Source organism: Lycorma delicatula, chromosome 2 (assembly GCF_047948215.1).
Source record: "Lycorma delicatula isolate Av1 chromosome 2, ASM4794821v1, whole genome shotgun sequence".
NCBI lineage: Eukaryota > Metazoa > Arthropoda > Insecta > Hemiptera > Fulgoridae > Lycorma > Lycorma delicatula.
The window spans coordinates 110,056,224-110,084,169 of NC_134456.1; the positions used below are offsets into that span (position 1 = coordinate 110,056,224).

The 27,946-nt window shown below is 29.5% G+C and overlaps 2 protein-coding genes across 5 annotated transcripts in view; both read left to right on the forward strand.

The window, feature by feature from the left end:
- Positions 1-1,346: 1,346 nt before the first annotated feature.
- Positions 1,347-16,672, forward strand: LOC142319110 (F-box only protein 44-like). Of its 3 annotated transcripts, none has more exons than XR_012755106.1 (5): positions 1,347-1,968; positions 2,722-2,947; positions 8,036-8,168; positions 11,556-11,819; positions 16,388-16,672. XR_012755106.1 is itself a non-coding variant. In XM_075356032.1 (4 exons), exons 1-4 carry the CDS (start codon positions 1,647-1,649, stop codon positions 11,691-11,693), a joined length of 819 nt encoding a protein of 272 aa, XP_075212147.1. In that variant the 5' UTR covers positions 1,347-1,646; the 3' UTR covers positions 11,694-13,668. The 3 variants fall into 3 exon arrangements, 1 of the variants encoding a protein (XP_075212147.1); XR_012755105.1 differs by lacking the exon at positions 16,388-16,672 and adding an exon at positions 12,389-13,668; XM_075356032.1 differs by lacking the exon at positions 16,388-16,672 and having other exon boundaries at positions 11,556-13,668.
- Positions 16,110-27,946, forward strand: part of LOC142319108 (F-box only protein 44-like) — a 32,874-nt gene continuing 21,037 nt past the window's right edge. Inside the window, exons 1-2 of one of the 2 annotated variants that reach the window (XM_075356029.1) lie at positions 16,110-16,174; positions 27,018-27,407. In XM_075356029.1, coding sequence (XP_075212144.1) covers positions 27,059-27,407 — 349 coding nt within the window. In that variant the 5' untranslated portion in view covers positions 16,110-16,174; positions 27,018-27,058. Of the gene's footprint in view, positions 16,175-26,864; positions 27,408-27,946 lie in introns of those variants that run through there. The other variant, XM_075356028.1, reaches the window with a different exon arrangement.

Sequence of the window (27,946 nt, forward strand, 5' to 3'; positions counted from 1 at the left end):
CGCTCCCGATCCTCTATAGTAGACATTTACGTTTAATCTGACCACATACACTCACAATCTTTTTTTAAATATGTTGAAGCATTTTAGGCTGATTCATAAGCTCGCATGCTAGCCTGCAGGCTTTTTAGGCTTTTTTCAGGCTCTTTTCAGGCTCTCTTTTGCGCTTTTTTATGTTTTTTTCAGGCTTTCCGAAAGCTCGCATGCTAGCCTGCAGGCTTTTTAAGCTTTTTCAGGCTCTTTTCAGGCTCTGTTTCGCGCTTTTTTGAATTTTTTTTTTTTTTTTTGAAATTTTTTGAAAAAATATTGAATACGAGTACTTATCAAAGGAAAGTGAGATCGACAACCTCGTTGAATCGTTCATCTCTTTGGAGAGCGATTCTGATTCCGAGAGCAGTGATGAAGCTCAGATGACATTAACGGGATTGAGCCGCTTGAGTGAAAAAGTGAAGGTACTTGAAAAAGTAACCAATGACATTTTTTTTTCGATTTGTATAAAATATGCTTTGATTAAATTTCTTTATTATGCCTTGATTGTTAATGTAGTGCTAATAGTTAAGTGATAAACAAAACTGTAACATTCTTTTAATCATTTCATTGTAGGGTAAGTAGAGTAAAAAGTCTCTTTTACTATTTTTGTAATAAAATTTATGAAATAGTTCATAATAGTTGTAATTAATTGGCAAAAAATATGTTTTAGATAGTACACTAATTATTTTATAGCCCTATTACGATAAAATACTAAGTCATCGTATGTTATTAAATAATTTCGCATTTTATTGAATAAATTGGGATTAAAATAATATGTATAATTTATGCTATACGGTACCGTGTTATAAGATCATATTTTGATTATAATGTTATAAATTTAAATTAAATACATTAATTAAAGAATTTATAATAATTATATCTAAATTACATATTAATGATGTCTATTATCAAATAGTTTAATTTTGATGAATGTTAGTTTAACAGTTAATATTAGCCGTACTACAGGTGTTAGCTGATAGATGCGAGCATGCTTTCGGTTAGGATAGTAACGACATATCTGCGCGCGCAGGTGTTGTGGCTAAACAGTACTTCTTGCACAGAACATACGAAATTGCGTCGGCATATATAAAGTAGAACTTATATGTATAGCGTTAATATTAACTGTGGTCTAAATTACTAATGAACTTAAAAACCGTGTTTTCTAATTTTGTAATTAATTCAGTAAATTTTATTGTAAAAGGAAAGTGTTACATTTTTTTCTTATATCCAGCGCTTGTGAATAGAGTTAACCGGACTGTATTATCTTATCATCAGTAACTTTACATGAGGGTGTCCGTGTTACAGGTGGTTTTCCATCCGTTATTTAGTTCCAGTCGTATTCGATCTATCGATGGAGTTAGTATCGAGTTGTGACAAAAGTATTCGTGTTGCAATGTTTTAAAATCGTTCAAGATTATTAAAATAGGAAGTAACCAAACTCGTTTTATCAGTGTTCTTGTAAATGATGTAGTTGCAGTTTTCATTCAGATTTTATATTAGTATTTCTTGAGTTATGAATATTGGTGATAATTTTTTTGTGTCTTAACCTACATATAAAAAGTTTTATGCGTTTGTCAAATATTTGGGTATGAAGTATGAATCGGATAGAATTGTGAAAGATGGAAGAAGTACATGACGCCAATGGATTCGTGTTTTCGGTTGCATGTAATGCAGATGTAAAGAAAAAGTTTTTTATTCCTGAAGAAATTTTGACTCTGATCCTAAGTTATGTTAATGTAGAAGATTTGATCCTGAAGTGCAGGTTAGTATGTCGTTCATGGAATTGGATTATACAGAATGTTGCTCTGAGAAACAAAGCAGAAAGGGAACGTGCTGCTAATTTAAAAAAAGAAGGAAAGAAGAAGTGTATCCTGCCATGGTATATTTATTATTGGATTTGTAAAAAAAACATATTTGGAAGGAATTTATTAAATAGTAAAGGTTGGTTTTAAACTAGGGTCTGTAATAATTTTAACAGTACTTTGTTTGAACCAATTTTTGCCATCATGTTCTTTTTTTTACTCTTAATAAATTGTGTATGATTATATCAATTAGATCTCTCTGAATATGACCACAAATATTTTATTCACTGAAAACATTTTCAATTATTAATTATAATCAGTAATTACAATTATCAGATCTACCACTGTGATGACTTGTATTGCGGAGTAGTAGCATCTCAGCTTTATATCCTGATCAGGTGTGACATTTTTCATATGGTACAATATCCATCTCATACACTGAAGCACAAGCTTATGTGGTGGGAAAAATATATATTTATAACTATTTAGCTTAATAATATTCAACTATTTTGTAATAACTATTTAAAATGTGTAATTTTTTACATGTTTTTTGATATTGGATGGAATTGTATTACTGTATGTAATTTTACTCTGAAACTTTAACACATGAAATCCATTTGAATATTCACCGATGGTAATGCATTTTAGTTCTAAATCCATGCACTAATGATTATTCTACTACTTATAATTAATAGAATTAATTGAAATAAGTTTTTTATTATTAATATCCACTTTTTTCTACATTATGTTTTAAATAATCAATGTATTTACTTTAATTTATATTAATGAGAATTTTATAATCAATATATAATCAAGCATTGATTTTTTCTCTTTTTTTTAAATTTATTTGTATTTTTTAGTTTTTGATAATAACGTGTAACTACCTTTGCAGATGAATGTGAACACTGGGAAATGGAATCAAATGAAGGAGACCTTCAGAAATACAAAAAGGCTTTTCCCCAGTATTTTGATTTTGAGAGCAAAACATGTTTTCACTTATTGAATGCATCATCCAGGTCTGATAAAAAGTGTAAAGCACAATTAATTGAATTAAGCAATGAAGGTGTTATACCAAAGATTATGGACGAATACCAGCCTATAATCAGAATACGTGAATGGTAAATATCATTTATAAAACATTATTTTAAGTTTATTTTGCTTTAAAACTGATTGTAAGTTCATAATTACAATCAGAGATTACCCTGTTCACTGCCCCTGAGATGATGTTTTGGAATATCCTTAGCATACTATGTCGCTAACAAATGATTTTTTTTGTTCTTGTTTATTTAAAAATTAGGAATTGTAAAAAAATAAGACACTATGCTCTATGAGATAAAAGTAATTAATTATTTATCTAGTTGAATTTGATTATAGGTACTGCTTTGTATATCTTGTTACAAGAAAAGGTTTTTTTGTTATTTTACTGTGAAAAAAGAATGAGGTATAATTATTTTATAAATTTTTTGAGGGTGTTGACTTAAAAAATTTGCCACCAGTAAATAGACATAGAAGTTTTTAATTATATAAGTTCATTAATTCACTCTTTTTCTGAAATTTTATTAAGATTTTGTATAAACATTTTTTGAACCATGCGTAGAATTGAAATGTTATTAGTGAAGTTTGGTTTGCAGTTGACATAAATTCAGTTTATATTTCAACGCAATTTGCAAAATAACATTATTGACATCTCTGGAAATGTTAAAAAGAACTGAAGTTTTGTTGAAAAAGGGGATATTAATGAGGTATAAATAATCATATATTATCGTGTTTGTGAGAAAGCTTTTTGGGAACCTTTCTGAATTTTACTATCCTTCTGTGTACAGTGGATATCACTGATAGTGATATTGGTTTCAATAGATTTTGATTAGTGGACTGAATTATCACAGAAAGAATACTTTAAATTGTAAGGAGACAGCCATTGGTTTGTACGTGTGTACAGTATCAGTTATTAGGAGGAAATGATCAAATAAGTAATTAGTTATATTGCAGATATAATTAAATCATTTATGATTACATTAAAGTACATTGTGTTCCATCGAATAATTAAAAAAAAAAAAAAAAAAAAAAAAAAAAACATTTTACTGTATTATTCATTGTAAGTAGGTATTTATGTCCATTTATTTTATTAATATTAAGTAGAGTAGTCTAAAGTATCTGCGATGAATTATTTGTTGTCACTGGAAATTGAATACTACGAGGTATCAGTAGTGATGCCTCTACTGCATTGGCTCTACTGTAATCATAGTATTAATAACAAAGTGAATGAACTCTGTTATTATTTAGAGAAGCAGTAAGGGTGACACCAGATGGATTTAGGAAATGATAATTTGGGACAAAAACAAAAGTGGGATATGAAGTGTCATCTTACTGATGAGAAAAGATGTCAAGATCATCAGTGACACCTCACTGTTTTGAAAAATAAGAAGGAATGGTATTAGTGAGTTGGTAAGGAAGAGTGAAAAAGACCCTAAGTAGGTTAGATGAGGAGAAAGAAGGATATAGAAAGTAGTTGGAGGGTTTAATGGAGTAGGGTTTGATATCAAAGAAGATAAATTGTGAGTAATACGTAAACTAAATAATGTATAATATTTTTTGAATTTTGGTAAATAAGGTTTACATATTTACTTTGAACTAAAAACAACAGTTTTGTTTATTATTGTTATGCATTGAATAAAATATTATCCTTATTGTTTTCAACTGCTGTTGTTTAAGAGTTGTTTTCAGTCTGTTACAGTAGTCATAAAAGAAAAGCTATCCTAATTGTATATCAATTCATAAAATAAAAAAATCATGTAGTATGATTTGCATACGTAGTAATTTTCTTATGGCTGTTAAATCTTGGGTAAGAAATCTGATTCATCTTTTTTAATACATTTATTGGAGGAAGAAAGTTGCTTAAAAATGTAATTTTTAGGTTCATCTGACATTGAGAACTGTTTAATGCAGGATTTATTCATTGATATAAACTGCAGTCTTGCAGAACAGAATATTACTAATATATTATTACAAAATAATAAGCATATAACTTTTATTTTTATAGTTATTATTTAATTAGTTTGATACTAGATAGTGATGATAATTAATTTACATTTTTCTTAATCTATTTATATAAATTTACGATTAGTTCTGTTTTTGTGATAATTTTTAATGTATCTTATTAATGATGTTAAATATATTCTATAAGTTATAGTGTGTACATTTAGATTGCATGAGAAATTTAAGTTGTAATAGAATATCTATGGGTAATGGGCATAATGTTAATATTAAGCTTGCTACTTTAAATAATCTTTTAGTTATGAATAATCTAATCTTGCTTGCACATTTACTATTAACTGTACAAAAACATCTTTGTTCAGCATTTCATGCTATAGTGTTCAATTTGCCTTAAATGGTAGGTATTTTATCACTTATAAATCACATACATGCTAACACCTTGCATGGAATTAAACAAATATATAATTTTTGTAAACATCACTGTTACTTTACAATTCAAGAGCTATTCTAAAGTTGACTTCTTGTTGGACGTTGAACATAAATTAGTTGCTGTGTAATGTTGTGCATTCACAGTTAATGAAATCTACGATCTCATTAACTGGCCATTCTATATCTTGCTGGGAAAACATGGTTAATGAAACATGAAACTTGTTATTATTGCTTCCACCAAATGTGAGGGGTGAGGTATATTTAGATTTCTCTGAGTGGATTTATACAGCATTCTCGACATTGATTGACTGGTGATTGTGTAATTTTTTTGGTAATATTACTAACAAGTTATATCACTGAGAAATTGGTGCCATGAGATTGGAAATATTAACTTGTTCACATAATAAACCAGCAAATTTATGCTGGCACTATTGAATGTAAAATAAATTCTTTTTGGCATGTCGGAATGCGGAGGTAGACAACGTTCACTGGGACAAAATAGGAGTAGACAAACTCTGATTGTACGAGCTCATATTTAACATTACTTTTGGCAAAACATTGTCATTTGCAAAAATTAAAATATACACAGTACTCAGTTTTGGCAGTTTAAATGTGTTCACTTCAAATTCACTGAATACGACAATGGTTTCATATGTAAACAAGTTTCACATGTTTAGCATATGGGAAGCCTCTTCTTACAAGTCCAACAATATTTTGGTCATCCTTTGCTGTAAGGGTTGGTCATATAAAAAATCATTTCAGACAAAATTTTTAGGTAATATTTAGAGGACTAATGACCACTTTAAATGGATTTGATCCCATGCCTATTAAAGGAGCTATGATTTTTTTGATCCTTGAAACCTCATTTTTTCACCCCTTGACCCTTATTCAAAGAATAGTAGGAACTTTAAACAAATTCAATATTTTACTTAATAAGAAAGTTATAGCGATATTTTGTTTTTACTGTTATTTTTTGTTTTAGTCATCCCTTGCTGTAAGGGTTGGTCATGTCAAAAATTGTTTCAGGCAAACTTTTTAGGTAATATCTACAGGACTAACAACCACTTTAAACCAATTCCATACTGTGGCTATTAAGGGAGGTATGATTTTTTTTTGTCTTTGAAACCTAATTTTTTTCACCCCTAGGGCCAATGGTTGGTGATATCCAAAAACTTTACTTAGTTAAGTTTTCGGCCCTTATGCAAAGAATAGTAGGAACTTGAATTCAATATTTTACTTAATAAGAAAGTTGTAGCGATATTTTGTTTTTTCGAAAAAGTCCCCATTTCCACCTCCATGGTCCAATTTTGCCCATTAACGAACTTGACCAAGATTTTTGGTCTTTATATTTTATGTATTAATTTGAAAGTGATTGGCAAAAATGACAGCAGTTACTGTGTCCACAAGAAAGTGAAATATATAGATAAATGTGATTATAAACTTTTGGACTGGCGGTGGTTTTGGGGTCTGGGGGATGTGAAATGTGAAGATATGTCAAAATTTTCCAGAAGTTGAATCATGGTACCCATTTACAGTAAGTTGCTTTCTTATGAAATCTACCTAATAATAGCTACTGTGTAGGATAGGAATACTGTCTATTCTGTAGGGAATTTTTGTGACAGAGTTTACAGAACCCGAATCACTAGAATGTTAGAAGTTTGTTGTTGTTATTTAATGCAACTTATAGTAAAAAAAAAAGTGACATGATTTGCTTGCAGTACTTGTTATGTATGAAATAAACTAACTAACTACAGAAGTTGCCTAATGGCTTTGCTCAACTCCTTTAGGTAGATTTTACTACTTCCCCATAGGCTGGACCTGGTACCAAAGGGTGCCTTTTCTTCACCAAGATGAAGAGGTCTGGGTGGCTCCTCAGCAGTATGAAATCAATGAGGAGTCGATAGTTAAGTAGTTTAAGGTCTGAAAAAGCTGATGTAGTATGGTAATTACCTGAATGTGACTGATGAATATGTGGTAAGGTAATATAGATATCTAAACATCTTTATGTGTTATAAAATCTTTTTCTTTATTTTTTTTTTTAATCAACCACTAATTTAGGAGTTGCATGGATAATTTTGTAATTATCACTTTGTTTATACGATTTTGTGTATTGTATTATAAGATTAGACAATACTATAACATTTCCTAATGTACTACTTTTCTTCTACAGTGACCTTTGTTTACACAGTTTAAATTTTTATTAATACAGAGGTGCATATTTTCCATGGATGTAAATGCTATTATAATTTTGACATGAGTGTTTTTGGTTTGATTATTCAGTTAAAAAAAACCTTTCTATATATTTTTTTTATTCATATTTGTATGGAGTTTTAACAAAGAAATTGTATAATAAGAGAGATGTCAGACCTTATCTGAACTGAGCACTAAATCAGCTGATGGAGAAATCAGAACAGTGACCAAATTATCAAAATAAAATAAATTATTTATTGCTGGTTATTCATGTTTCTAGTTCATAACTTCAGTTTCCTTTTGTATGAATTTTTTTTTATTATTAAAACAGATTAATTTAACTATTATTGTATTAGTTTTTGACAGCAGTTTAAGTACTTTTTATTAACTAATTATTAATTTACTTTATAATCTCATAATTATTATTATTTTGATAAGTATGATAATTTTGTTGAATCATTTTTTTTGATTAGAAAGAGAGAGAGAGAGAGCAATGATGCATATTGAGCCTTTAAAGTTTGGAGTTAATTTAATTAAACATTACTGTGTCATTTTATAATTGTATTGTACAATAGGGATTCTTATTTTTTTAGGTTTTGTTGTATGTCTATCAGTGATTGTATATATGAGTTAAAAATTTCCCTACTGAATGAAAAGAAGTCACCGGTTACTGATTTTGTTCACATTGAAAAATTAAGTCGGTGGGAAAGTTGTAGCTGGAAATTGGTATTTATATATATACTTTTAAATTAATTTTTAGTTCATTTAAAGATTATCTGTTCATATTAATATATATGCATGCTTTTGTTTACTTTCCTGTAGGCTGGTTTAAATTTAGCAGTTGCTATTGTATATGTATCACTGGAGAGGTGCACTTGGACAGTAGTTGTGATTTAGGTGCCTGTACTAAATGCTTTTACTACATAATATTTTCAATGTGCTGTTGATATCTACACCAACCCAAAGCACCAGGTCATTCAACAGCCTAAATTTGAAGAGATATACAGCTTGGCCACACAATTAGCTGTTAATATATATGGAAATCTGAGAGAATTTGTGCCACTATGGGCAGCTGTTTTCTCCCAGTAGTATAGAAACAATCTTGAAACATACATTTTTTCAATTAAGGTTTGAACTCATGGGGACAGTGGTAACTATAATCATTTACACTAGCTAGGTAGGCTGTAGTTTCAAATTTGAATCAAACTCATTTGTACCAGATTTGTCTTGTGTCTCATGGCTTACGGAAGATATCTCTACCTTTTGCCACCATCACATCTGTTGAGGGCTTTCATGTTACAAAAACAGGTATTGTTAGATTCCTGTGGTTGGTTGCATTTGATATCCAGATTATTTGTGTTTATATTTTTAATATTATATGATAAAAAATTACAGCAGTTAAAAGATTGATAAATTCTTTGTTTAAATATCAAATGCGCCACAGCTAATCACATAAATAAACAACTGTGTAGCTATATTCAAATCTATTTCCAAAATTTCGGTAGATTCAGTTGCTTGGTATTTTTTTCAGATGTCTTGTTTGAAGCCTGATGTGACTTCAGCTATTTTACATAATGAATTAAGACACTCTCCATGCAAAATATTTGGCTACCTAGTTACTAGTAGTTGAGCATTCTTATGTACTATAGTGTGTTATTACTAAATATTTTATGTTTATTTTAAAGTACTAGTTCTGCACTTTGATACTGGAAGTGATGAAGCTGTTTTTTTTTCTGAAGGCTGTTTGAATTCAGGTAAAATCGAACATACTGGCAATAAGTAAATTAAGTAAGTGTTGGCTGAAATTAGTTGATGCTAAATGAATACAATTCAATTTTGTTGAAAGATTCATACTTTTCACTTTGAAGAGGGTTTTATATGAGATAACTTCAAAACGTTCCTGGAATTGATACTTCTCTTTGAACTTGTAATTAAGATGCATACCATATTCATTTTCCTCTCTAACAAAAGCAACAACATTGTGTCTATGTATTTATTATACATGTTACTTTTTGAAGTACAGAAGTCCATTATTGAATAACATACAAATATCAAATTTTGCTTCATAAATTATTGTGAAGTATTAACATTGTTTAAAAAGGCATATATTTGAATAGAAATGAAAAAAACTTGTCTTGTGTAACAAGCAGTTCCTTGAGGATCATGTTAATATTGATAATGTTGTTTATAGTTAACACTTGTTTGTAGCATGTTCAACTGAACTATGTTGAAGAGTATAGTCGGAAGTAAACATATTCTGACAACCTTTTGAAGCTACCTTGCTTGTATATATAATTATCACTGCCCACTGAATACAAAATCTGGTACCATATATTGCTTGATGGCTTTTCTTTATAATTAGGTTACAAAGCTTACACACCATCTTGCTTCTGGTATCTGCATTTACATACTCTGCTTTTAGTGTATGATAAAATTTTAAGAATTTTTCCTTTATAAAATTTCTTATTGGACATGTTTGGGCTTACAGGTGGCTGTTAAAAAAGTATTATTATTAATGTTTAAACAAAAACTTTCTGTTGTAATAGTTTTTATGAACATACTTACATATGTCTAAACAAAAAATCACGATTCTTAATATTTTTTGAAATTTAATATTTTAATTTGAATTATTTATAATCCTCCCAAAGAAGAAACTTGAAATGTTCTTATGAGTTGTTTTTGAGTTATGTTTTTTCTGCTTAGGTTAGACTTTTGGCCCATTTTGATATCATTAATTCTCTAGTATTGCATTGGCCTCCCTAAATTTGTATTGTGATTGATAATATGAGATTTAATAAAAAATTTCTGAAATTATACTTGTAAATACTGTACAGAGCACATCATGGACATACATGTACAGCATTGGTAAGCAGTGATCTTCATGAATTAGCATGCAGAATGATGGTGTCATTTGTACGCATTGGGACTGTGTTACATGTGTATAAGGTGTGCATGTGTGGATCTCTTTTCAGTACATTCTGCAAGTAAAATAGAACAGAGTTAATTCCAAAATTTGCATCTGACACAGGAAATCTGTAATAGATTTTAAAAGAATAATTCAGCAGGTCTGTGACAGTGAAGCAATGAGACAAGCAAAATGTTTTGGTAGTTTGGTAGGCATTCTTACCCCTAAAGGGGCCCAATATCATTTGAGGTCAGGGCTTCATAAGTACAATTCTGGAAAATATGAAAAAAATTGGCAGCTTGTAAATAAGGATTACCAGATTTTGTAAAAAAAATTTCTGATATCATCAGGATCATTGCAGGAAATTTTCATATCTAATTTAACTTGCAATGTGTTACTTCCAGTTCTGCTGCAGTATATAGAGAAAAAACCCTCATGGGAAATCATGTGGCCCAATCAACATGAACTCTTTTGTAAGGGAAATTAGGTATTCCATCATGTTAGTGCTTTCATCCACACAGCTTATAAAAAAAGTTTTTTTTTTTTGGCAGCAACAACATGGATGACTTACCATACTTCATGTACTTCTCAAATTTGTTCCAGTGTGCTTTCCTCCTCTTCCCACAGATGAAGCTCAAGTTGGAAACCAACAATATTTATACCATACTGGTGATCCAGTGTGAATTACAGAAGGTGTAGACACACTTAAAAAATAGCACTTCCTTGGAGCATTATAACAGTGGGAGGAGTGCTGCAGCATTATATTACTGCATGATAGGATTACTTCAAAGGGGATGGCCATATATAATTGAGTGGTCTTTTTTTTATGAGACTAATCTCAATATTTTTTAATTCCATCTTGTTTGTTGGGTATGGAGACCATTTATGTTGTGATCTTACCATTTTAAGATTATCTTTTCTCTTCTCATAATCATATTATCTTTTCATTAATACAAAATACTCCTAATTTATCCTGGATATTTACTTTTGAAAAGTTAATTGTACTATTAACTATCTACATTTCTGTGAGCTGAAATTTACAAAATTATTATTATTACTGATTTCAGTTATAATCATCTGAAATATGACCATACAGGTTTTTGAAACCCTGTTTTAATTGACATCTGCAGTAATTTTTATTATAATATTGTTTTACTTTGTTGTTATATTATGTTTGATGTTACACATTTTTCTTTCTCTTTTTTTAGGTTGAACATCAATTTTCTAACTATGGTCCTGGTGTCAGGTACATAATTTTTGGCCATCAGATTAAACATTTTTTGAATGGTAGTTATGAGATAGTGGGAGTGAGACTTAACTGTTCTCTACGTATAGAAACTACGTGATGAAAAAAAAATTTATCACTTACATATTTGATAAGCATGCCAATATTGTACTCTAAGAAAAATCACTGGTAGTACAGTTCAGTACTGGCCTACTTGATTCTGCTTAATTCATTACATTCCTAATAGGTTGGTTTTTATTTTGTTCGACTACCTCCTTTAGGTTAGATAGATAAGCTTTATTGTGTGTTTGCATTTGAATATAAGCTGTCTATAGAAAAAATAATTCTTTTTAAAGTTTACAAAACTACTGTGACAGATATGGAGTTGTTTTTATTAGTAAAAATAATAAAAAAACTTTTTTTAGCTAATTATTTATGAATGTTTTTTAAGAAGATGGTAAAATAGATTGCTTACATTTGTTTTTTTATTTGTATATCTTGTAAAATTCATTTTTATATTTGAAAATAAAATAATCATATCCACTTAAGTAACTTTAGTTGGTTGTATTTAAAAGCAGTTTTAAAACATTCATTAAACTACTACATCCAATGACAGTATTTTATGAGGGATGTTGTGCTGAAGATAAGTTACAAATCGACTGTGTGCTACTTTTTAAGAGTTTGCGGAAAAGATGATTGGTTGATAGGGAAATTTACTTCATAATTTGTTAAATTTTCTATATGTATTTGTTTTTTTCTTGAACAAACTCGCACATTAGAAATAATGAAATTATTTCAATAATTAGTTGCTTGCAGATTGTTTTGCTGTGATGGATGTACATGTAACATTATTACAAAATTTGTATTATTTATAAGGTGACAGTGCAATCATTGTCTACCATTTATCTACTTTAGACTTCAGAATTTTACCACCAGTTTTAAAGATGTTAACATAATTGTGGTCTAGTGCAGAAAAAAAGAAAAAAATTATTATAAGGTATGTCTAAATCATTTTTATAAGAGGTTTTATTTCTTCCCAAGTATTTGTATTATATCATTTCTGTAATTCATTTTCTAGATACTTCTAAATTGTAATGATCTTGTTCTTCATTTATACTCTTTATTTTTTCCTATATACAAGGTCATCAGAAAAGGTTGCCACAATAAAAAAAAATCATATTTCTATGTAATTCAGAAAGTATTAACTGGAACTCCATAATAATCGGGATATCATAAAGTTTTTTTTAGATGTGACTGGCGGTGACCTTGAGCTGAAGTGTACAAACCACTGCCAGTCAGTACAATGGTGACTGTTCAGCAGAAAGTACAGTGCATTTTGTGGTTAGCAGAGTATAAATCAGTATAACTGTTCAACGGACTTTCCAATATGTTTATGACAATGGTACCCCTTATGCAAACAGCATTAGATGGTGGTACGAGCAGTTTAAGGAATCTGGCAACATGGAAGTGAAAAAGTCCCCCAGATGGCCCAAAACAAGTGACGAAGCAATAGAGCATATATGCGAAAGTTGTTTAAGAAGCCCTTAAAAATCAGATTGAACAAAAAAGAAATGTTGCTGTAATGTTTCCACAAGATGGTGTGCCCCCACATTTTAGCCTAGGCGTTTGACACACTCCTAATGAAAGATTCCCTAATCATTGGATTGGTAAGGCTGGTCTTGTGCTTTGGCCTCCAAGAAGCCCAGATTTGACAGCCCTAGACTTTTCTCTATGAGGATACATTAAAAACATTGTTTACAATGAAAAAATCAAGGTTGTACAACATGTAAGGCAATGGATCATCGCTGCTATTGTCACAGTTATACCTGCAGTGGACCTGGGCAGAAGTCGATTATCAGGTGGATGTTCATAAAGCGACCAACAGAGCTCATATTGAAACGTTCGGAGATATGTAAAATAACTTTTTGAATTGGTGAATTGAATTTTTTTTTTAAATAAGTTTTTGATTATCTTTAGTAGTTTCTGAGTTACAATTTTTTTAAATTGCTGCAACCTTTTTTTATGACTGTATTTTTTGTCATCATCTGATATTATTACTTTATCAGTAAACCTGAAAATATATTTTTCTTCATGGATATTAATTTCTTTGATAATAAAATTTAACACTTTCCTTTCCTTAAATCTTAATCCTTATAATGGAATTCTTTGTAAAATGTTACAGTAAAAGAATTGGACTAGGTTACTTTTAGGCATATAGTGATGCTAAGCTGATAAAGAAAACTGTAATTTTAAATGGTAATACTGATGGGTAATTGACACTTGGTTGTAAGATAGGGTAGGGAGTTGTTGGTGTCAAGAATCATGGAGGAGCTTAACAGAGAAGGTGGTATACATGAAAATCAATATGGTTTCATGCCAGGCAGATTGGCCATTCAAGCTGTATTACGAGTGGTACACTGAGCTAAGGAGGTTAGACAAGGCACATGGAGGACGAGGGTTATCCCTGTTTTGGTGTTCTTGGATGACTGGAACGCATTTGGTTCCGTGCCTTGGAACGTTATAATGTATGCCCTCCCTGGTAAATAAGGGCATTAGTTGATGTTAAAACTGGGGTGTCAAGCTGGATGGACAAGGAGATTAATTCCAGATTTAAGAATATGGTATAATAGACAGTTTGGTGAGATAAGTTTTTACCTAATGCAAATGTTATCTGGTTACGGTAATTTTGAAGTGTATTTGTATGGAATTGAGAGGAGAGAGTCGCCTGACTGTATGTATTGTACTGACTGGGACTCGGTTGAGTGCAGCCTCTTAAAGTGTGAGGAATGGATTGAACAATGTAGTCGGGCTGGTATTGCAAATCTAGAGCCGGAGGATATAGTCCCACATATGCTGACGTTGCAGAGTAACTAGAGGATAGTGGAGGAATACTCGAGGGAGGTGCTTCAATGCAAAGATACGGAAGGTAGAAGAATAGGGTTTTAGAGTAGGGTTGGTGGACAGCCAGCATGCTGAGATGTGCTGGTTCCTCCAATGATCGATTGAGGACTCCAAGGAAGACTAGGTTAGGGAATAATAATGAAAAGACCCGATACCGGTGGGGGGAATCCAATAATGGAGTACCCCCATTAGAGTGGGCAATAAAGAATGAAAAGATCCAACCGGGGGTCTGATCTGCCATGCTGGACACAGCCAGTAGGTGGAGAGGCCTCTTAGAGTAAAGGACACTCCCTTAGGCCGAGTTTCACTTAACTGTATATCCGGCCCGGGAGAGTAGGAAAAAAAGATAGGGTAAGGAAGTTACTTGAGCTCCAAACAATACAGGCTGCCAGTTTAGATTTAGTTTGTTTTGAGTTTTCTGATTGCACAAGTGTGGAGAGTATGTTGATATCAAATAATGGTAATGGCAAGCTCAGTCCTCAGGGATGCTCGTATCATCTTTGTGGAGTAATTCCAGATTGTACAAATTTAGAACAGATCATCCTGGATCAGCACTCTTGTTACTTTACATGGCTGAGTCTGTGTTTTGTAATTTGTTTCTGTGAATGCTTATGCTTCATCCATGCTTAGGTATTTATGGAACATTTTTAATTATACCAATATTAATTTTTACAAGAAAACATTACTTCAGAGATAGACTAGTTGAATCCATGCAGAAGAAATCTCTCTTCTGTATCAACCAGTAAATTTATGTTATGATTGGAACCATATTAACCTTTTCCATTCTCTATCTGTTGGTGTTGACTTGAATTTATATGTTCATTGAATTTGTAAATTTGAAGAGTGTTTCTTGTAAGATATTGGAATATTAAAATTACAATTTCAAAGTTCTTTAATTAGTACTTACTGTTTCTTGTAGAAAATGATCTAAAGTCAGATTCAGAAACATTAATCACAAAAAATTCTTCATGTGAAATGATTAATCAGGAATTACAAGCACAAAGGTCTTATTGAGTGTAACAAATAAGTTGTATGTATATATTTTATATATATATATATTCAAAGTATTAATAAATGATGTTAAGTGTTAAGAAACATCTTTTCGAAAATTAAAGCAAAATCTCCATTAGGTTTAATCGTCAAATTGATGATTATAATTTAGCAGACATTGCATCTAATTGGTAAGGCACTAGTTATCACCATACTGAATATTATTAGTGGGCATAACTTTTAACTTGGTCTAGAAGTAGTCCTTATCCATCCACTCTACTCGCTAGTATTTATTTAAAATTGTGTGAATATTTTAGATTTCATATGAATAATCTTTAATGAAGTTATTAATCTTAGGAATTTAAGATAAACTTAAAAACACTTGCCATGTAGTTTAGTTTGATAGCTGTGTATCTGCATCTTATGGTAAAATTTGAAAATTAAAATGTTAACTTTTTTACTTTTACAATTAAGAAGAGTTAAAGTTGTGTTTAGAAACCAGATTGTTTTATTCTGTACTTTATTTCTTGTAATGTAATTATTTTATTTGTTATTATACAACTGTATCAGCCTTATGGAAGATAACATATTAATTACACTCAGAACAAACATTTATTGGTCAGAGGTTATTCAGTTGTGATCATTTAGTGAGCGAGTGGTGTTGATAAACAGTTAAAATTAGAATATACATATAATTAGTAAATAAATAGGGTAATTTATAAAAGCATGAAAAGATATTACATAGACAATATATCCATTGCAACTTATACAATTTTAAAAAGAAGTCAAAAGTTTTGGTATTCTATTTTATGTAATGTTATGCTGTACTTTGTTGCATTACATATGTAGACTATCTAGTATTTATATAATATAGTAAATAGTTAGTTTCTTATTTGTATTTAATGTTATTTAATTGTTTGCCAGATTGCCGAAATTGCTAAACTTTGGGTGATATCTCATCTCAGAAGTTACCCCAAAAATTTAACTTCAAGAAGCATATGAATCACAAATTGTTACACAAGTAATAAATAATATTACATTAGTAAGCTGTTCGTAAAATGTCTTGTGGGTATACAAACAGTTACAGAAAATTAAAGAAAGTTTCCCTATTTAAAACTTGTAGATCAAATCTACAAATGTAAAAATTAACCTCTTTTGTGAAAAAGGAAATCTTTTAAAGATAAGTAGCAGCCTTAATAAATAAACTTTTCATTAAACTTCAACATATTGTGCAAAATAAATTTTTAAATAAACATCCTGAAATTTGTCATATTTCAAATTCATATAAAAATTGTTTCTCAGCAAAAAGGAATGTTTTAATTTGCTATTTTAAGTCATTCACCCCTCCCAGTTTTTTGTTGACTGATGCTTGTAAAGCACTTCCAGTACAAAAGGCAATACTCAGAGTTACTTTGAAATTAAATATGTTCATTATACAATTAGTCCCTGTGGTAGATTGAGTGTGAAGGTGTCACTTGTAAGGCTGATTATCACTGTATTTCATAGGGTTTTGGAGTGCTGATATGCATTTGTATGTTTTGCTACCTGAAGAAAGTAACAGGAAACTACTCAACTCCTCATTTCCTCTAGTAAACTCTGTATGGGATGTTTGTCCTTTTTGAAGTTAACTATGTCATTTTTGAGAATGATTTGTGACAGTTATGGCACTAAATATGTGATGCATGTTTCATATATATGACACAAAATGATTCAAAATTACATGGGGATACTTTGGGAGCTGATTTTGGACAGAATTTTAACAACAAAAAAACATTCCTGTGAACATGAATGGAAACATCTTGTTTTCAAATTATAGGAGCAAAATATTTTGCCCTGATTTCTCCTCCAGGGTAAAATAAAGTCATACTAAAATTCCTGGGATCCAAATTAAGGAGAAAATTTGTGTTTTTTTTTTTACCCATCCATTGGTTCCATATCTATTATTTAAAAAATCTCTGTTATTACAAGAGAAGTGAGTTTGTGCATATACCATATCTCCAGTCTATTTGCAGTTGAATTACTATTGTTAGTTCTATGATGTTCATAACACAATTGGTTGTGAAATATTTAAATGACATGATGATCTCTTGGTGTTTTTAGTTCAAGATGATATAGCAGTGAGTATTTATTCTTATTTATTTGCATTTCCTGCAAACCGTTGTTGACTAGCATATATGTTTCTGTAAAACGTCTCTTCACAGCTTCAAATTTTTATGATTTTTATTCTTCACTGTGGATATTTATCTAGGTTTCTCAAATGCAACCGTACCATTATTTATTTTACCACAAATTAACATCATGTTGGTCTACTCTCTGAACATATCCAATTTGTGTTCTCTCATTATATAAAAAGCATATTAAACTGTCCGTTAACTTGAGTAGCAACACAAAATTATTCATGTACAAAAAGAAAGTGTAATTGTAGAATAACCTTTATTGATTTTTGTTTAATATTGTAAAATTTTTCTATCACATTATGGTCTGGTGTATTTTAAATTAAAGATAAATTTCTAAAACTGTTATTTGTTTTCTATTGACTGTATTTATATCAATTGCTTTAAAATTTTATTCTTTACAAATTTTGTTCGAAAGTTTTATTTTGGCAGTCTAAGAAAATTAATTTATAGTAAACTTAAAAAAGTTTTACTTTTTACTTTTTTTTTATCTTTGCTACAGCTTTCTTATAAACTATTAGAGATACATTTTTGGAACTTGCTTTCTTCAGTTTTTTCAGTCATAAAATTTTATGTTTATCAAACATAAAAAATTACTACATTTCCATTTAATTTTTGGGTCCCATGAATTTCAGTATGGCTTCATTTTGCACTTGAGCAGAAATCATGGCAAAATATATCTCACCAGCTGTAACTTGAAAACTATAGTGTGTAGAAACGTTTTTCCTTATATAATTCAAAATTATTTGTATATGGATAAATATGTGTAAAAGAACTATTTTAGTGCATTGGGTACTACTTTAGAACAATTTACCATAGTTAACAATTAAATAATAACTTCAGATTTTAAATAAGAGTTACTTAACTATTTCCTAGACATGGTCACATGCTTGTTACAGATATACTAAACCTATCTTATTAAAATTTAGCATTAATCCTTAAATCATTTTATATAAAGTAAGTAATATAAAATTTAATATAAATTAAAGATGATAGTGCTGTTTAAAAAAAATTAAGTTGAAACATGATGGCAGCCATAATTTTAGAATATGATAAAAAAAGGTTTATGTCCAAAATAGATATGGTATCAGTCAGGATTTTATAAATTAACAATTATAGAAAATACTTAGTTTATATACTCTATATATTTTTTCAATACTACAACATGGATTTTCAAGTAGTTACTTTTTAATTTTGTTGTAAAATTCTTATTAATTCATGTTAGCAGAATTAATGGAAGTATGTTAGACAGGGAGATCCCATTCTGTTTTGGGCTTCTGCTACACAGAGTTGTGAAACTATTTTTTTTTCTCCATGGATTCTAGAGTGAAAATCTGAGTTCAGAGTGGAATGAAACATCTTGTTAGGAGAACAGTCCTAAATATAAATAAATTGAAAAGTATCATATTATTTTTGATTTAGAAAAAAAGCCAAGTTATTGCTTTGGTCAGTTGTATTAATTTATTTATAATAATTGCCTTTTTAATTAAGAGCAAATTTGTAAGAGTTCTTTTATTTGTGCTCCATAATTTATTTAAAACTAAATAAATTATATCAATACAGTATTTTATTTAATCAGTTTTTTATGAATGCATTTGTAGATTTTATACATAATTCTTTTACATGAACATCCCACTTTGGCGAGTTTTGGATGTTTACATCTAAAGTTTTTATTTACCACAGTTTGCTTGTAACAGGTTAATAAATAACAATTATTTATTTAATTTTTGTAATGAAAGAATATTTTTATTAATGAAATTGAAATGCTTTGCAAGTTGAAATAAAACTCACCAGCATATTTATTCTTGTAATTAGACTAAGTAAATTGAAAAACTATCGTACCAATTTCTCAAAAATTGTTAATGGTAGACCAATTTCCCCCCAAAAAACCATTTTGATTTAAAAAGATTATGCTTATTTTTAAAAAAGTAAAAAAGATTTTTTATATTATTTTAATTTTGATAACTGTTTTACAAATTTTTTTATTGGTTAGGAGGTTATACGAACCTCCAGATAAGAGTCAAATTAATAAATAGAAGTGACAGATTGAAGGATATCTTTCCTTTATATTCCAATTTACCTTGAAATGAGGTTGTACTGAAATTTTTAAGAAGTTAATTAGGCAGAATTAGTGATATTATATGGTTTTTGACCTGAAATATCAAATAAATTAAGTCTTCAAACCTTTTTGAGAAATCTGAGGTGAAAATCGATAAATGTTAATGTTTGACTTACAATAACTTTGTTAAATGGATAATAAACACATAAAACTTGTAGAGAATTTAATTCTGAACAAAATTGTGTCAGATACGTTGAATGAACCAAAAAAAGTTAGAAAAATTTGAATTCTATTTAGAAACAATTGTCAGGAAAGTACTTATTTAATGCAAACAAAAACCAGATTTTTTTGGGGTGATGTGATTCTGTTTTTAAAAACAGAATGTACTATTTAAAACTTTTGTCAAAAGTTAAAAAAAAACTGGAAATTACACAACAATTGTAAAATAAAAATAAATAAAGATTATTTAGATAATAAATGTTTACACTTAATCATATAGCAATAGAAACAATCATATAATAATAGATAATTTTTTACAGAGCAAAATCTTTCACTAGCTGTAACTCACAAACAAAGCATTTTAGGACGTGTTTGTTTATATGAACTTTTTCCATTATTTTCACGAGTAGAATAGTTTATGAAAGACCCAGGAGAAGTTTGGAATACATTCTGTATATCAGAATATAATTTATTATGTTTTTACAAATATTGGCTTAAAACTCAAGAACTTAAAATGTTTGCTTAAAATATGGTGAATACCGGTAATATTTTTTATCACTATTTTCATTGAATCTTGAGGGTGGTTGTAGGATTTAGATAAATCTTATTGGGAGTTATAACTCTTGTATCAGTAAATCACAGTCAGCATATTGTATTTTATAGGGTCATTTTTTTTTATAGTAATATTTTTTGTAGTTGACTACATAACATTTCGCAAGAGATAGCTATATGGCTGTGCAGTTTACTTTTCAGCACAAGATGAGGAGAAGATGATTTTCAACACACAAAATCGACTGTGAGGAATATGTACATTAAAGTTTAAATTTATTGTTAATAATAATTAATTTTTCAAATATTAATCTTGTACTAACTGTAAAGGAAGGTCTTTGCCATCTCAGGAAATCTTTGCCATCACCAAGTTTTAACTTGCCCATAGAATAGCTTTGAAAATCAGTGGTTAGTGTGTCACTAAATCTATGTTTTTATTCATTAAATGAGAGCTAGAGTTGCTTGAAAAATTATTTGTTTAATTTGAACACTTATGTGTTTTTCAAAATCAAAAAATTTCAATATGTGTTAAAGAAAGTGGCTAAAGGATGATTTAAATTTACCTGGATAGGCAAACTCTTTATACCAAACATTTTTTACTGCTTGCATAAGCCAAGAAAAATTAAATTCATTATACTATTATTTCAGTTTTTTGTTTAAAGGTGTCTAATGCCATTAAAGTTTTAATTTTACCCTGAAGTTAAGACGTGTTCTGGAGAAGGAATGGTTTGAAATCAAGGGCCAATGTATTTATTTTTGTAATAATAATTGTCAGTTTATCTGCATGTAGATAAACTATACAAATAATTTTGTTTTTATTGAATGTCACTCAGGCTTATATTTTAATAAAATTATTTATTAAAAAAAAAATTATTAACATTTTTTAAAAATTATTTATTATTTATTTTTTTTAATATTTAATAATATTATTTATTTTTATAAATAATATTATCCAGATATTATGACAATAATTGTTTTGCTTGGCTTTGAATACTATTTTTACAAATAAATAAATTTATTGATACTTATAAAAATGCATACTTTATATTACTTTTTCAAATATACTAATTACTAGCATATTCTAGAATACCCTGGAAACATCCTATTTTGAAAATTGGAATAACTTTTTATATTTGAATATACAAATAAAAAAAAAAACATATAACATATATATGTATTTATGTTCCTACATACATACTTTTACATGTGCACACATACAATTATGGGTGATTCCATATCAAATCCCACGATCTAAATTAAATTGTTCCACCACCTTTTTTGTTTATTCATTCTCTCAAATTCAAGAGCTCAAAACCAATTTTTTTTTGTTTTTAAAAAATTGTTTGTATTCACTAGATTAAATTTTATAATCTCTTGCATGCCAAATTTTGCATTTTTTATAGCATTTTTGGTTTTTCCAATAGCTCAGAAACTAATTGACATAGAGATTTGAAACAAAAACCATTGTATTCACACAAAAATTACTATGTATTGTGGTTATGTACATAATTTTCCTATCATGTATATTTATGCCCTAAAATTTACTTTGATTCATAGCATTTAGAATATAAAAATTCAAATTTTCACACACATATTTTAGTGTGAAGAGAAGGGACATCAGTTCTAATATTTATACCACCTCTAAAATGGTACTAGAGAGCCTGTTTATAAATTTTTAAGCCTGATGCCCTCTTCCTTTTTTTTATAGAAAATCAAAAGTGCAGTGAAAATGTTCAATTTTTTTATACCTATCTCAGATGGGGAAGTAATAAAAGCACGGAAATTGTTTTGTTTTAAGCCCCATAGGAGTAGAATAAGCAGTAAAAATTACAATACTGGTATTTAATTTATAATCAAGATACTGTCATACAATATCTCAGAAAAATTGTAAAACCGCAACGTACAAGGACGGTTCAGAAAGTAACTTATGTTTGTGCCTAGCATGGAGGTGGATGGCAGTAGAGCCGCCATCTTAACCCAACGGGTTGGTCTAGTGGTGAACATGTCTTTCCAGATCAGCTGATTTGTTGGATTTGAATACTAGATCGTGGATACCGGTGTTGTTTGGTGGTTGGGTTTCAATTAACCACACATCTCAGGAATAGTCAAACTGAAACTGTACAAGACTACATTTCATTTACACTCGTACATATCATCCTCATTCATCCCCTGAAGTAATACCTGAGCGGTAATTCCTGGAGGCTAAACAGGAAACAGATAGGCACCATCTTGGCATCAAAACGTTTCTACACTCAGTATGCATCAAGCTGTCATAGCGTTGGGACTGATTTTCCTGCTTTGTTCATTTTGAATTATGGAAATGTGCGCTTCAATAGAAAATCCTGCGAGTTGTGTGGTGTGTTTAGTGATAAGGATTTTACTGGAAAAGACCTTAAACCAATTGAAATTCATTGGCAATGTTGTGAGGTATATAAAAATGGAATAATGAGTGAGGCAGTGGTGTATTAATTTTAATAATGGCTGCACCAATGTTCATGATGGGGACTGCAGTGGTCGGCCTAGCCTTGTAACTGATGAACTGACGATGAAAATCAACAATAAAATTTGTCACATTATGATTACAGAACACTCGCTTAATTTCCCCCAAATTTCACAAAGTTTACTGCATGAAATTGTGTGAAGAAGCTTGGTTATCACAATTTTTGTGCAAGATGGGTGGAAAATCTCTACAGAGAAGGAACTGAAAAGCTTGTCCATCAGTATGGTAAGATTATCGCTTTCAAATGTATATAATAGAACTTCTTTTTTTATCTGGTTGATTTTTTATTTCAAAACGTAAGTTACTTTCTGGACAGCTCTTGTATCATTTCGTCTTTTAAAAACCAATATTGTACGTGCAGGGATTTAAAATTCCAAGATTTGTTGAGCTATAAAGTAAATTTGATTAAAGTTCTTGTAATGTTAAAAAATAGTTAACTTATAAGAATATGTTTGAAAATATTGGTACATGGTGATGAAAATATAAACTCCAATTAATCTTGACATATTTAATGGTAATAGTAATACTGAATTTTTGAATTACAAAAAGTGAATGCTTACATTCACTTTGATGTTACCAGTACAATTTATTTTAACATCAGTTGTGAAATCTCATTGTACAACTTATAATTATTTAAAGTATAAAATTGTGTAAAATAAATCTACTGACATTATGTATTTTATATAGGCCTCCTAGAAATTACACCATTTCTGTCTATCTTGAGGCTGTCTTATCCAGTGATTTCCCACTATCCTTGCAATGTCATTCATCCATTGCCTCTCGTGTCTTTATTGAAATCTATGTCCTTTATACAATTTCCGTTTATTATCTGTTGAGTCCATATGTTGTCCTTTAATCTAGTCTGACTCCGACATCATCAAATCCTGCTTGTTTTCTTGTCCACTTATTATTTTATATGTCTGTCCACCTTACATTCAGTTTAAATATTTATATTTATCTTTCTGCTTTTATTCATTTTTTCCACTTTCTTTTGTTAGCAGCCATGTTTCTGAACCATAAAGCAGTGCTGAAATGATGCACTGATTAAATAACTTCTTCTTATTCTCTTTTTTTTATTCCAGTCTTTAGGTATCGTTTGATTTATCATAAGTTATCAATCTAGACCTTATTTTCCTTTTTACTTCATCTTTTATTTCTTTACTCCTACATTTTACCTTCACAACATTTCCTACATTTACCTTCTTCCACAAATATATGCCTCTTAAAGGTATACCCACTGTTACCTCTTTACTTATTTTACTCATTATTTTGTTTTATTGAAGTTCATTTCTAAACCCACCTCTCTTGAAACCTCTTCTAACACTGATTTCAGTTCTTCCTCAAAGTTTGCTAAGACTATAATACCATCTGTGATTCTTTGATCAGTCTTTTACCATTTATATTTGTTCGTTTGTTTTCCCAATCCAATTTGCTGATAGTAAATCCTAAAACTGCTGTGAATAACTGGTGATAAAGGTATTTTGATTAACCTGCACACACCTTTTTTCACTTCAAATTTGTTGCTCTTCATTTACCATTACACAGGCAATGGTTCATTTAAATAGATACTCAATACTTTTCTGTATCTATCTTTTATTCCCTTATATTTTAATGTTTTTCTTAAGGAACTCAATTTAATAGAATCATCTGCTCTGCTCATTTTGTTTACATGTTTTCCATGCTCCTTTACTTTACTGACTTTCACTAAGCATTTGATATGCTCTTTTAGAGTTACAGTATCTATCAAAGTCCCTTCCATTGGCTCCCACTTATAATTTTCACTCTTACTGGTATATGATCACTTCCCAACATTTAACTGATTCATCAGCTACAATTTTGTGCTAGGAGAAAAATTATGATGTATTTTGGTTTTTATAAGAAAAATACAATTGATTTAGAACAATTTAGATTTGGAATAACAGTACAAGGTGAAAAGATAAAGATGCTATGATTTGCTGATGATATAGTTATTCTAGCTGAGAGTAAAAAGGATTTAGAAGAAACAATGAATGGCATGGATAAAGTCCTACGCAAGAACTACTGCATGAAAATAAATAAGAACAAAACAAAAGTAATGAATGTAGTAGAAATAATGAAAATGGACCACTGAATGTGAAAATAGGAGGAGAAAAGATTATGGAGGTAGAAGAATTTTATTATTTGGGAAGTAGAATTACTAAAGATGGACGAAGCAGGAGCAACATAAAATGCCAAATAGCACAGGCAAAACGAGCCTTCAGTCAGAAATATAATTTGGTTACATCAAAAATGAATTTAAATGCCAAGAAAAGATTTTTGAAAGTGTATTGTGTATTGTGTAAAGTGTATTGTGTATATGAGTGTCACTTTATATGGAAGTGAAACTTGGACGATCAGAGTATCTGAGAAGAAAAGATTAGAAGCTTTTGAAATGCGGTGCTGTAGGAGAATGTTGATGGGTGGATAAAGTGACAAATGAAGAGATGTTGCGGCAAATAGATGAAGAAGCAGCATTTGGAAAAATATAGCTAAAAGATGAGACAGACTTATAGGCCACATATAGGTATCCTGGAATAGTTGCCTTTAATATTAAAGGGACGGGTTGAAGGAAAAAATTGTGTAGGCAGGCAACATTTGGGATATGTAAAACAAATTGTTAGGGATGTAGGGGGTACACAGAAATGAAAACTAGCACTAGATAGGGAATCTTGGAGAGCTGCATCAAACCAGTCAAATGACTGAGGACAAAAAAAAGAAAAGAAAAATACATAATAATATTAAGGTAAGATAAAAATATATCGTGATTTTGAAGGCAGATATTTATATACACTTTGAATGTAGGCAAGTACTGAAAATTCAAGTTTTAAACAATGCTTACTTAATATCAGTAAAAAATAATTGACAGAGTAATACTGTTTCTGTAAATTAATTAATGATTGTATTTTAAATAAACTAGTGAGAAGATCTTTTAAAGTGGTTCAGTAATTTATTGAAAACAGCAATGGAAACATAAAGTTCTTTCTGGCAAATTGTGAATAGTTACATGTAAATATTTTTCTTAACTTGTTTAATAAAGGTAGTATTGTTACATAAAGAATAAATTACCCTTTTTTAAGCAAAAATTGCACATGGATAAGTTAATATATTTATTTTTCTAAATATCAATGTACATTATTTGTACTTTTGAATGCCAAACAGTGATCTAGTATCCCACTTATGTATCTTGGAAACTCTTGACTTTTTGAGGGCACCTATGTGATAATATAATTTAAGTGGTAATACATTTAAAAATGTCAAAGAAAAAAGCTTTTATACAGGTGGTTCAAAGTGAAACAACCTAAGTTTTACTTTATGACCAGTAGAAATAATATTATTATTGGTAATTCTATCCTTGCAGTTAGCAATATTTTATGTTCCTGAGAAGCACAATACAATGATTCCATTCATATTTAAAATTAAATGATAATCCGTCTAGGAAATAATTTTTTGATTTGCTGATTTATAGTTTTTAAGTACTTTTAAATAATTGTACTTTGATATAGGTGCAGTTGTGTCATGGTAACAATAAACAGAGAGATATTTTTGAGATCAATTGTGTATAAATATTAACTCATTAGAGGTTTGAAATAATTTTTGTTTACTTCTAAAAGTGGTGAATTGTTTATGAGTGTTACAATGATTTATAAATAAACATAATTATTAATTTTTAATAATAATAAGCATGGCAAATTTTTGTGTTACTGGTATTAGAAAAGTTTTTTCGGGGGAAAATCTCTGAAAAGAGGTATTGAAATTACTTGAAAGTTATAAAACTGTAACATACTTTTACTAATAACTTTTTTAATCGGGTAAATAATATAAATTTTTTAGGCACACTAAGTTACCACAATCGATCTCTCGATGAAGTTTGACAAGTGTTGCGCCAGTTGAACTTCGAAAAATACTAATTCTGTAGGTTACGTCAAATTATGAAATTATAATTTCGGCTTATTTTTACTGTTATTGTTGAAATGTTTGGTAAGAATAATTTTATTAACCTAAACAAGTTCATTCGTTTGTTTGATGGATATTTAGGTACAAATGATAAATCTGCAGTGAATGTAGAGACAGATAGAATGGAGAGTGTAGATGACGAAAATGGATTTGTCTTGTCAGCTGTATTGATTGGATCAACAAAGAAAGAATTTTATATTCCAGAAGAAATTTTAGCTCTGATTTTAAGTTATGTTGATTTAGAAGATTTGATTTTTAAGTGTAGATTAGTGTGTCATTCTTGGAAAAGGATTATAGAAGATGTTGCTGTGCGACATAAAGCAGAAAGAGATTGTGCCTCAAAATTAAAAACAGCTGTATTAAGTAATACTGATTTAAAGAAGAAAGTGATTCTTCCTTGGTATTTGTATTATTGGATATGTAAGAAAAAAATATTTGGAAGAAATTTGTTGAAGAATAATTGCGGTCAAGGTTAGTTTTTAATTTAATAGTATTGTAAGCCTATTTTTGTTTAATAATCTTGTGTAAATCGTATTTACTGCTTAATAAGAGGAAATTTGCCTTTATCTTTTTACCTTTTATGTATCATAATTCTGAGTTCAACCAAAATTTATGGTCCACAGATTGCAATAATATTATAATTTGAATATTCATAACATTTATGAAAGTTGATTTTATTAATATAGTTTTGTTGAACAGCATGGTGAAATGATCTGGTAGTATTTTGAAATTGCTAAAATTTCTGTGTACATAATTTCTTAGTTAATTGGAATAATGTGACATATTTGTGGAATTAAATGTAGTAGAAATAACAAAGATGGACCACTGAATGTAAAAATAGGAAGAGAAAAGATTATGGAGGTAGAAGAATTTTGTTATTAGGGAAGTAGAATTACTAAAGATTGATGAAGCAGGAGCAATATAATGCCGAATAGCACAGGGAAAACAAGCCTTCAACCAGAAATATAATTTGTTTACATCAAAATTAATTTAAACATAAGGAAAAGATT

Coding starts and splice junctions, on each gene's coding strand:
- LOC142319110 (XM_075356032.1), top strand. CDS start 1,647: ATGGAAGAAGTACATGACGCCAATGGATTCGTGTTTTCGGTTGCATGT. Junction 1,969..2,721: donor GAATTTATTAAATAGTAAAG/GTTGGTTTTAAA, acceptor CTACCTTTGCAG/ATGAATGTGAACACTGGGAA. Junction 2,948..8,035: donor ATAATCAGAATACGTGAATG/GTAAATATCATT, acceptor TTATTTTTTTAG/GTTTTGTTGTATGTCTATCA.